Source organism: Perissodus microlepis, chromosome 18 (assembly GCF_051167445.1).
Source record: "Perissodus microlepis isolate ML-2025 ecotype Zambia chromosome 18, ASM5116744v1, whole genome shotgun sequence".
In the NCBI taxonomy this organism is placed as follows: domain Eukaryota; kingdom Metazoa; phylum Chordata; class Actinopteri; order Cichliformes; family Cichlidae; genus Perissodus; species Perissodus microlepis.
In genome coordinates this window covers 8,254,030-8,265,981 of record NC_140478.1, presented here as the reverse complement: position 1 = coordinate 8,265,981, position 11,952 = coordinate 8,254,030, and the positions used below count along the sequence as shown (strand labels likewise).

Below are 11,952 nucleotides of genomic sequence, written 5' to 3'. Positions count from 1 at the left end.
TGGTAATTAAGACCAAAGACATTTGATTGAGGCTTGTTATTCCTATTCCACCTTTCCTGTCCCTTTTCCGTGTGGGGTTTTGTGATAAAGTTCTATTGCCATCGTCCCCTCATCTCATTAGCTAGCTTGGCTCCAATTTTCTTTTTTTTTAGGAGTTTTCATGATTTGTATCTTACCCACTGAGAATAGGAGCTGAGGGTGGAACTAGCTGTGGTTGAGAGATTGTGTAAACCAGAAACTCACACTGTTTCACACAGGAAGACAGAAAAAAAGAAAGAAAAGCCACTTTCACAAAGTATTTTGTATATTTTATTACAAACATCTACAATAGTCAAAAGCACACACAAACACACACACATAACAACATCAAACTATTTACAAAAGATACCCTCAAATGAGGGATAAGATCAGTCATGAGCCAGCAGACTGCTTCTTACTTTCTCTTATATACATTTATACATATATACAGTACACACACATCAACAACAGATGCAAACACTAGCTGGAGTGTAAACTGGAGGATTCGGACTCTGTAGTTGTTGAGGTCCCGGGGCGTCTTCGTGGTAAAACCTTCAGACTGGATGCCCGGTTCAGAGTGAGAGCTCTGCGGGCCGAATTCTTGAACCCGGCTCCGAGGAAGGCGTACAGCAGTGGGTTCAGGCAACAGTGAGCGAACGCCATGGGCTCAGCCACCGACAGCCACACGCCTAAAGCAGCTTCCAGCCTGCAGCTGTGGGGCAGGACTTCCAACCGCAGCAGAGCGTCCACAGAAATGCCTGCTCCATAAGGGAGCCAACACACGAAGAAGCAGAGCACCAACGCGATGGTAGTCCTGACCGCCCGTCGCTTCTGCCTCTGGCCCCCCAGTGGGCCACGGGTCAGCCTGGTGACAATGACGCAGTAACACACCAGGAGCACCAGTCCAGGGATCAACAGACCCACCAGGACGAGCTGGAGGTGGAAGACTGCAACCCAGAGAGGAGCATTTTCTTCTGGGTAGAATCTCTGGCACAGAGTTGACCCCTCACCTCCTTCCTGAGTGCGGGCAAATATCAAATCTGGCACTGCCAGCAGGCCAGCGGGCAACCAGGCACCTGCAGGGAGGAAGAAGATTAAAAAAGACAAGTGACGGACTGTGTGGAGAAAAGAAGACTAACAGCAGGAAGAGCAAGCCTCTTGATACTCACCTACATACACCAGTTTGTGAGCCAGCAGCTGCCTCAGCCCACTAGTGTTGTTGTCCGTGGCTCGGACCACCGCAAGGTAGCGGTCCAGGCTGATGAATGCCAGGATGAGCACGCTGCCGTACAGGTTGACTGTGTAGATGACATGCACTCCAATGCAGGTGGCAGCTCCGAAACGCCAGTCAGCCAAGGCTGCATCCACCGCCCAGAACGGCAGAGCCAGAACAAAGAGGAGATCCGCAGCAGAGAGATGCAGGCGGTACCAGTCTGTGAGGCTGCATTTCGACCTGGAGACACAAAAAATCTGATCACTTTCATGCTCTTCCCCCGCACCCAGCAATGCTTCGAAGTCAAAGCTTCAACCAGCAGTTTCCCATCCCCTCACCTGCGTTGGCAGCCTAGGACTACGACAACCAAGCCGTTTCCGGTGATGCCCAGAATGAAGATAAGGGCATAAATGACAGGCAAGAAGACTTGCTGAAGCTCAGTAGTTGTCATGTGCTCCACACCACAGGGCTCCTCCAGATCCACTCCAAGTTCCCCAGAGCCAGAGCCGGTGTCATTGTAGTAATCCTTAAAGACGATATGCTAGAGACAGATGAGAAATGATGAGAAGAGAGAAGGCAATCATATATTTGTGAACACATTTAAAGTTTCTGTGCATGATTAGATGACACCTCCCTACCTCATAGTAGGACATGGTGGAGACGGCTGCACTCCTTCGTTGAGTGAAGCTGAGATTTCTGTCCACAGAGGTTAAATAGCTGTTTACATGCTCCTCCCCCCACACTCCAACACATCTGTGTTCCTGCTGAAACGTTTTTCCTGTTTTCGAGGTGTCAGGTGCTGATATCTATAACAGGATACCGCAGTGTGTGCGTGCACTGTGAATTGTTTTAGCCCTGAGACCTCTGGTTTGTGATAATCAGGTCCTATTGGCCATAGGAAAGGATGTTGATGAGAATCAGACAATAAATAACGTGTCAGTGTTTGTGTGTCTGCGTGCAACAGTAACACTCTAAGCTCCATTCTTAGTTAAATCAGGGCAAGCAGCAGGAGTGTCTCCGCAGACTGTGAATATACTTGTCCTGTTTGCATCACTGTCTCATATAATGCAAGCAAGGAGCGTGCACACTGAGGGCCGATTGATTCAGAAGATGACTATCGTGGCTTTTCAGCCAAGTTCACCAGACAGTCTGCCTCTGATCTTTGAATGTCAATGAAGCGAGAGGTGTGATGCCAGTGTGTCACTTTCCTGAGAACAAAATCAACACGTTCTTGTTATTTCAACACTGATGTTTGCAGGAACACATCCCTCTGGAGTCTCTACTATAAACAGCCATTATTTAATTTTTTTATTTTAAGGTATTTAGTTTGTTTTTTTGTTTGAATCCACAAGAAAAGAGAAAAAAAATACAGAATTAAAGCAAACTCACAATCAGAATGTGTTAATGCTTTAAAACACTTTCAATCAGCCCTGTATAGCTCCTTGGAAGGGGAAGCTGTCAAACAGGTTAACTCACTGATGATATAGTTGCTAAACCGAGTAGGACTATTCCAGTTTTTAGAAAGTATGCAATATTTACAAAGTATTACAGTCTTTTGATGATGGCTTGATTACTGCATAGTTATTTGGTCTGCTGCTTCAGGAAAGACCTGGTTATGCTCCAGCTCAGTCAGAACGGAGCTGTGTGGATGGTGCGGGTTGCCGGCGTGCCAGGCAGGTGGAGGACAGGCTGGCATGTAATCTTGTCTTTAATATAAGAAACATTTGTGTACTGAGAAGGCCTAAATACTTATATTCACAGTTAACATGAGAGGCTGTGTCACACATGCTTTTATGGGACGTTTTGCTTATCTTTGCCTAAAATAAACGTGTTAAAGAAAACCAGCGTTTTAGCAGGTTATGTCACTTCCCATCTTTATTCAGTATTTAAGTAAGTATTTGAAGTAGTATTTAAATATTTAAAAGCAATTAGAAACAGCAGCTTTAAGGAAGGAAATACTTTTGGGCTATATTTGCTTATTTATCTGTGATGACTGATGATGATTGTATAATGCTGGCTTAAGTATGGCTTTGTTGTCCCTGCATTCATTAACTGACTGTGTCGGTAATAGTTTGTTAATTGTTTTTTTGTTTAAATGCTTGTTGTACAACCTTTTGATTGTTCGTGCAGCTAAAACACTCATCCTTTCCTATATAAATAATATTATTACTGCATGATCAGACTTAATGCTTTAAAACCATTACAGAACTACAGAAAAGGCCTTGTTGCAGTCATCACTGTTTTGTTGTATAGAAGCACATTTTAATAAATACATGAATATCTAACTTATAACATTTTATACAATGTGGCTCCTCCAGCATTGAGTTTATCAGAGTAAACAGAAAAGAGGAAGAAGAAGAGTCTTTTTGTCTTTGAAGGCAACAGTGGTGCTCTAGAAACATTATTATCAGAGAGCAGAACACATACAACACTTTAAATGTCAATTTAAACAATGGCTGATAATCTAATAATACACAATGAGATGCTTTTACCCTCCTGCTTGTTTGTTTTCATCTTTATGTTGATAATGTGAAATGTTTTTAGGTTGCTTTTAAAAATCTGACCTGGGACTATGGATGAAAGTCAGCCCGTGACTAACTGCAGTGTATTCACAGTAATGTATATTTTCATTCACACATTTTCATCGTGTTGTTTCCTTCGGTTTATTTGTCAGTTGTCTGGACTTTCACAGGGAAGAATAGCTGTGGCTGTGGATCGAAGTAAAAAATATTGTACCTCAAAGATCTAATTAGTACATTCATGGTAGCTTTTTAAAATAGTTTATTAATGACTCACCTCAACATCTCTTAACTACTGAGAAGGCACATTTCCTGACATGCTGACAAGCCCCCAGCAGCTCTGACTGCTCTCCCAATACATTAATCCTCTGAGTAAACAGTAAGGCTACCCCAACATAAACAGACTAAAAGAAATCTGTTAAAACTGTGAAGACTGCATACCCTGGTCCCTTATCTGCCTCTTACTTCCCCACCCTTCCTCCGCCAACCATTCACTGTATCAGCACAAACATCTCAAAAAAACAACACTGTTGTTCAAAACTCTTCCTTTTTAAAGTGCTGACGGATGTAAGAAATTTTAGTTTTGCTTAATCTTTATAAGACTTTCTTTTTTTTTTACCCCCCCTCTCCCCTTGAGCCTTAAATCAATCAATCAATCAATAAAGATGGTTAGTTTTATATCTACACACCAACATAAAATAAAATGTGCAGGAAATCTCTTTAGATTTAGTCTGTGTTCACTCTGTCACATCTGCCAACACAAACTATGGAGGCTTATCGGCATAACTGTGATTCCCCAGCCTGAAGTGTTTTTTATTTTTTATTTTTGTAATGTAATAAAACATTGTCAGACCCTACATACTGTAATAATTAAAAAGAAAGTTGAGATAAACCACCACTAAAACTAATACAAAGTTAAATGAAACAAGCATTTAACTGAGGTCACTGTTGCCTGAAAAATTATCTTTTGATTAGTTCCAAAACTTAACAAAATAAAAATAAATGCAGATCTACTGTATGATATGACTCGTTGGCACTTCTGCTCATAGCAACAGGTGGCTGCACTGACCTGCAGTAACTGCGACTGTGATCCTGCATCTAAACACTCGAACAGCTGATGGTAGGATTCACACAGGTGAAAATGATGGTATCAGGTTAAAGTTGCTTTACTCTGAGCTGCAGGACCGACCCTGCTTATTGTGCATGCCGGCTCTCTGGGATGCTTCATGATCATTAATGTTATTGATTACACCTGTACCTGTCCTGCTGTGCAGAGTGAGACTGGCCCAAGCAAGTCCAGTGCCAACCGCTTGTATTTATGTCACATACCACATTACCCATGCGCCCCATGAGCACTAACCCTGTATCTATGTGCTTTTTGTACATTTGTGTTTATTTTGTGTTACTACATACAGAGCTGTAGAGTCAGTCTGTGAATGCTGGTTATGAAATGAAGTGGCGCCACCATGTGGGCTGTTAGAATAAGCATCTGCAAACAGCCTGCTACGTGGGCTCCATCTCCACTGCGTTGAGAAAAAGAATGGATGGATTTACCTTTCTTCCCTAAAGTAATTGGGACTTCAGTGTACTTGAAGAAGTAAATGTCTGTCCGAGTTTGTCACACATTCCCAAATAAATCAAAGGCACACCTAACTTTCCATCATACCTGTGTACACCACTATCATACACCTCATCTCCACCGCCTTATTACACACCTTCAAACGGAAGTGCCTCTGTTTCAGATCCAGCACTCTTTTGAGGGTTAGGGTTTCTCTCAGAAAGGCTGTTTGGTTTGAAAGTGCATCTTGAGCCTGCCTGGCAACATTTTACCATAAGACAACTTCAAGTGACTGATGATGGACGGAGGCCGTTCACATTCCCAAAGCCAAAAGACAGGTAGGCCTGGTGATATCCTGTTTAGACAGTGGGTTGCCTGCATTGGCAATTAATTGTGTATCTCCCTCTTATAAGCTCTGATGCATCAACCTCTCAATTTTTGCAATGGTGCAGATGGGTTTCCTTTAATGTAAGTTTGTAGTTTGTACAAAGTACAAACACAGTGAGTCAACATGACAGCATTTAGGAATAACTAGTATACACCATGGCATATAAAATAATATTTATAGCTCACTGATTTTCTTTTTTGACTGTTTTGTTTCGTGACTAATAGGAAAGATATAGTTTCAAATATTTTGCCACCTTTTTTTGTTTGTCTTTGGATGCATTTGTGAAAAAATAATGTCCAACAACAGCCCACTCAGACACTGAAGCTGTGAAATCCCTCTATCCTCCCATTATCACCTAGTTGTGGACACCACACTTGGGAGTGAGGACTGATATCCTCACATTATATAACGAGTCAAAGCTCTGATGCTGTGCAACTTTAACATCCCTGAAATGCAGCTCACTGAAGAAGCTGGAGTGCTAGCAGGAAGTGGTGTACATGCTGTGGACACTATGAACAGTGACCAGCTTGAAAATAAGCAAGTGTTTGCATACAGGTGAAAGGTACTTGATTTTGTGAAGAGCTGTAAATGCACGAGTGTTTTTGAATGCGAGTGAGTGAACTTATGTCGGTATTTTTTAAAAAAAAAGGCATGCCATAAGATCAACATAAACATTTATTCACAGCTGTCCAGTTGTAAGGAACATTAAATAAATATTATTTTTAATTTTAAAAGATCACAAACAAAACATGCACAGAACTGCGACGGAACTTTGTCAAGTAACTCTAGGCATAGGCCACCGAATAGGTAACAATACTGAAGACCAGCAGAACATCACGACTAAAAGCGATTAGCACTCACATCCTGCCTCCTCACTAGTGTGTTTCTCTTACAATCATGCTGCTCTTGCTCCGTAGCTCAGCCAGCAAGTTTCTGAATCTACCCGTCTGCCTTGGTGTTCTCTTGCTTGGTGTGGTGGCTTCCTGTGTCACAGACAAGGGAATCGCCTCAGCAGTCACACCTCTGTTCCCCTGACTGCTGCTTTTTCGGCGGCTGTTTGGCTCTACACGGGTCATCTTGATGGGAGTGTTGGTGTGGAGACGCTGCTGCTTAGCGACACGAGTACCCTGCGAACCGTCTCTCTGTCTCTTCCTCCTGTTCTTATTCTTCTTCCTCTCCTTTTTCGCTTTCACACATCGTCTGAGGTTCCTAAGCCCAAAAACACAGCACATACAAGTCATTTTAGATGAGAACAGCTACAGTCATAAGAAATTTATGCAGGCAAACACGTTACCTGTGGAGGAAAGTGTGCGGCCTTGAACAGGCGGCAGATTCTTCCACACGTTGCTCACTTTGTTTCTCACAGGCCTTCTTTATCTTCTTTATGTGGCTCAAAAGCTTCCTGAAAGAGCAGACAGACAGCAGTACAATCAGCTTAAATATGATGGTAATTTGTCAAACACACACACATACATACAGTGTACACTCAGCCTTACCCTCTTGCATTAGGCCACCTTTGGGATGTCCGCTTTTTGATAAGGACCCACTGGTCACATGTCAGGGACATAGGATCTAAACAAGAATCAAAATCAAAGTGTTACAGAACTGTGCTTACCTGTTTGTGGTTAATATAGATGGCAAAAGAGGACGGCTATTAATTTGGTACTGTAAGTTAAACCATATGTAAGCATTTCATCCACTTCATGTAACAAACAATACATAATTGTATACTGGTTACTGAAATGTGTAGTTATACTTTTAGATTTCTTTTTATGCAGGGCTAATACAAGCAGTGCAAGTGTGCTATAGAAAAATATTTCTCAAGTATTATTAACAATTGTTCATCTTTCCTTTGGAAGAGTAGCTATAGCATGAACTTCTTCCCAAAGACATTATATTTTCATGCTGCCATTAGTGTGCTCACCATTGTCCAGCAGTTTGTTTATGATTGGTGTTTTTATCTTCTTTGCTTTCTGGTAGAGCTTCTGACAGGCCAAGCACAGGTTCTGGGAAGGCCTCGCTTTTCTGTAGGTGGAGTGATAAAAAGAGGGACCAGACGCTGTGCTGCTGCAAACAGAGACTCGGTCTTCATCCAAGTCGTCCAGTTCTTTATCAGCTATCTCTACCGCCTTTCCCCCATCTTCTTCACCAACATGCTTCTCTTCCTGAGTGGCAATGATGTCGCACCCTGTTCCCTCACCTGCGATACAGAGGCTGTCACCAGTACTGCCTTTCCCCCTCCGCCTTCGACCTCTCAGCTGACGCTGGATAACTTCTTCCTCTGGAGCGGGGCTTGTCTTGGTGTTCTTCTTGGAGGCCCTAGGCTGTCTGTTGGAGCGTTGGGGACACATGGATCCTTTCCACTTCACACAATATCATGGACCTGCTAACAAGAGCAACAGTGACTCCTCCTGCAATATTTTACAAATAAACTGAGTCTAGATGAAAATATTTCTTATCGTCTTACCTGTAATATTCTACCTTGAAAAACAGTAAATGAGTGAATGAGCCTAAGTCATCTGCATCGAACCTGCAAAATCAAAAACAGCGCATCACTTTGACAGGATTGACAACAACATGGCATGTGTGTTTGCGCCTGCATTTGTCCAATGCCACGACCTTTGAACTTGATGAAAGGACATGTTTTAAGTTCATATACTAATCTCCTTAGAACTGCACTTTGTCTTTACATTTATGTTGAAATGATTTCACCTTTCATACAGGTTTACTGTGTCAGGCATATATATAGGCACACATTTAATGTAATCTGGAAATAAAACCACCAGTTATGACTCAGGTTCACTGTGCTCTGCCTGTGGCTGGAAACCAATGTCTGAAAACACCCAGCTACAAAATCTGCATTCAAAACTCAGGCGATGCTTAGCTAACGTTAGCATCCCGGCTAAGCTAACCGGGCTCAAAACTAAAGCTCACACAGAGGGCGGATGGACATCACTGAAAGCACCGGGCATTGAAGCCAGGACATGACTTACTTCATCTCTGCTCCTTCGCGGTTAACGCACTCTAACGTGTAAAACTTTTATTAATTTAATTTTGACTGAAGCTGAAACACGGCGCCGTGCTTACTTGTTCACATTCTGGCTCGTGCCTCGGTGAGCTCGCGGACGTGAGCCTGTTTGTAGATGCGCTCGAGGACAAATCACTTCAAGATGCGCGAGGATAGAACAAAATTCCCTGTCCCATGATCCTCCTAGTAGCTCTCTCTGGTTTCCTTCTCCTTCTGTTTGTTCGTTTGGGGGGTGGGGGAATGTCGCGTTACTGCCGCCAACTGGGCAAGTTTCAGAAATGTAAACCATTGTCAAATCCTTATACAATATTCCTGTCAAAAACTGTGTTAGATACCTTGGTATTCATGTCTGTAAGAATGACACAGACCGTCAACAACTCAATTTTTCTCCCAGGATGGAAAAAACTAAAACTATACTGAACTTATGGCTCCAAAGAGACCTATCAATTTTTGGTAGAATCCTTTTGACTAAAGCTGAAGGTGTTTCCAGATTTGTGTATCCAGCCCTTTCCCTTAATGTGTATGATTCCACATGTAAAAATGTTAATAACTTATTTGTTAACTTTGTATGGAAGAATAAGCACCATCATCTAAAAAAAATCATTGCTTTGTGGACCTAAAGATAAAGGTGGTTTTGGCCTTCTGGACTTCATGGACCTGAACTACACATTTAAGGTGAAATGGCTAAAAGAATGCTTAAAATCTCCTGGATCATTATGGCATTTCATTCCACATAACATTTTTAGAAATGTTGGAGGTTTACAGTTCCTATTGTCCTGTAATTACAGTATATCAAAGTTACCAGTTAAAATGTCTGCATTTTATCAACAGGCATTGTTGGCTTGGAAATTATGTTATTCACATAACTTTTCTCCACATAGATCTATTATCTGGAATAACGAATGTATTACTAAGGGGAACAAATCACTATATTTGCAGAATTGGATTGATAAAAATATAATCTATTTAAAAGACTTATTTGACTCTGAAGGCCAGCTACTTAGTTACAATGACTTTATTACAGAAAAAACATTCCCTATCAAATTTAAAGATTTTAGCTCTGTAATAAAGTCCGTTCCCAGCGGACTGACTGAGTTGATGAAAAGCTACAAAAAACAGAACACACCACATGCATCCGTTAACACTCTTTATATAAATGGTATTGATTTCTTAAGCAAGAAATGCACCAATAAACATATTAGAGAATGTTTGTATAATGCGAAGAAAATATCCCCAAGAGGGAAGTTTTTTTGGAATGCTATTTTTGATAATATCAACTGGGATAAAGCGTGGCTTGTTCCTTTTAGATTTTGTATTACAAACAAAGTTAGAGAATTACATTTGAAAATATTACATAACATATATCCATCCAATACATACATTTCACGATTCTGTGACATTGATAGAAAATGTACCTTTTGTAAAACTGAACTTGAAAGTGTTACTCATTTGTTTTATGGCTGTTCATATAGTGCTACATTTTGGAGAGAGCTTGAAAATTATATACTGTGCAAAACAACATACGAAATCAAAATTGAAGGGAAGAACATTATCACTTATTTTGAAACTAAAGAAAAAAATATGTGCCATTGTCAATCTTTATATCTTATTAGGGAAATTCCATATACATAAATGTAAATTTCAAAACTCAACCCCATCATTTAATTTGTTTTTGATTGAAATTGAATATTACTTAAACTCTCTTAAATTAACTTAAATTAACTTCCAATAAAAAAGGTTTATCATTGATTGAAATTCATTCAGAAATGTTTAACGAATGAGCTGTCACAACTTTCAAGTACAAAGTTGTTGTGAAGTCTGTCACATTCCCCCCCCCTTTTTTTCCCCTTTATTTATTTATTTATCCTTCTTATTTCATTGTACTGTATATTGTTCCTCTTATTTGCCCTGTATGTCTACTGTACAAAGTGAACTGGAATGACTGACTGTTCGCTTTATAATTTCAAATAAAGTTTGGAAAAAAAAAGAAATGTAAACCATTTTTCCTACCTAAAATGAACTGCCTTCAAATAAAAACAGTTAAAGTTCAGGTTTTGACTCTATATGTATGCTGACTATTGCGGGCTTTAATAATGTATTAATTTGAAGTGAAATTGCGAGCAGCAATATTAACACTGGAGGTTATATAATGTAATACCAGTCATCAAATATGTTACAGATTAATTTATGTGCCAAACGTGACTCTTAACCAGCAATGTAAATGATTCATCTAAACATTTTGCAATGTAATTGGATTTCACCACAGGTGGATCTGTGGTCACATGTACATTGGTGGCTGACCACCCTGCACATTCTCCAAAAAGTTGATTCTGTTCATCTGGACGCAGCGTTTTGTGGTCGTCACTCATCCAAGTGACTTCTTCAGTCTCAGCTGACTGCAGGTTTCCCCAATCTTATAAACAGTACATTTGCATAATGACTGAAACCAGCCCACTCTGGCTTCGATCCTCAACCCGCTGGTGGGCAGCTCTGAACACCACATCCAGAACACCCTGGATTTTGTTGAGAAGGTGAGAGATGTCATTATGGAGGCAGATGAAACCATGGTCTCGTACGACGTTACATCTCTCTTCACTTGCATCCCAGTCACGGAAGCGTTGGAGGTAGTTCGTAAGAGATTACAGGATGACACCAATCTCAGCAACAGGACCACTCTCAGCATCGACCAAGTGTGTTTGCTTTTGGAACTGTGACTTCATTCCACCTACTTCACATACAAGGGTCAGTTCTACAGGCAGAAACATGGGTGTGCCATGGGCTCCCCATTTTCACCCATCGTGGCCAATTTGTACATGGAAGAAGTGGAAAAGAGGGCTTTGCTATCCTACCCTGGAACACCACCAAGCCATTGGTTCAGATATGTGGATGACACCTGGGTGAAAATCAAATCTCAGGACGTACCACAATTCACGGATCACATTAACTCGGTGGACCGACACATCAAATTCACCAGGGAGGATATGAAAAGTGGCAGGTTAGCCTTCTTAGACTGTGAGATTTCCATCAGGAATGGGGGACATCTAAAAGCTGACGTGTACCGTAAACCTACACATACGGATCAGTATTTAAGGTTTGACTCTCATCATCCACTGGAGCACAAACTGGTTGTCATTAGGACGCTACAACACAGAGCGAACACCATCCCCACAGACACAGCGGCCAGGGAGGCAGAAGAACAGCACATCAAGAAGGCCCTGAGTAAATGTG

The 11,952-nt window shown here is 41.2% G+C and overlaps 2 protein-coding genes across 5 annotated transcripts; both read right to left on the bottom strand.

Moving 5' to 3' along the window:
- Positions 1-315: 315 nt before the first annotated feature.
- On the bottom strand, positions 316-4,918 carry LOC146367179 (C-X-C chemokine receptor type 4-like). The gene is made up of 5 exons (XM_084913467.1): positions 4,820-4,918; positions 1,870-1,927; positions 1,570-1,772; positions 1,188-1,471; positions 316-1,094 (listed from the first exon to the last, which is right to left on the bottom strand). The coding sequence occupies exons 1-5, from the start codon at positions 4,846-4,848 to the stop codon at positions 499-501; spliced, it is 1,170 nt and encodes a 389-aa protein (XP_084769593.1). The 5' UTR covers positions 4,849-4,918; the 3' UTR covers positions 316-498.
- Positions 4,919-6,353: 1,435 nt separating this feature from the next.
- On the bottom strand, positions 6,354-8,971 carry LOC146367178 (uncharacterized). Of its 4 annotated transcripts, none has more exons than XM_084913546.1 (6): positions 8,784-8,971; positions 8,164-8,226; positions 7,621-8,082; positions 7,193-7,268; positions 6,991-7,098; positions 6,354-6,905 (listed from the first exon to the last, which is right to left on the bottom strand). In XM_084913546.1, the coding sequence occupies exons 3-6, from the start codon at positions 8,045-8,047 to the stop codon at positions 6,572-6,574; spliced, it is 945 nt and encodes a 314-aa protein (XP_084769672.1). In that variant the 5' UTR covers positions 8,048-8,082; positions 8,164-8,226; positions 8,784-8,971; the 3' UTR covers positions 6,354-6,571. The 4 variants fall into 4 exon arrangements, with proteins under 4 accessions (XP_084769672.1, XP_084769673.1, XP_084769674.1 ...); XM_084913547.1 differs by having other exon boundaries at positions 7,621-8,079; XM_084913548.1 differs by having other exon boundaries at positions 8,690-8,797.
- Between the last annotated feature and the right edge of the window lie 2,981 nt (positions 8,972-11,952).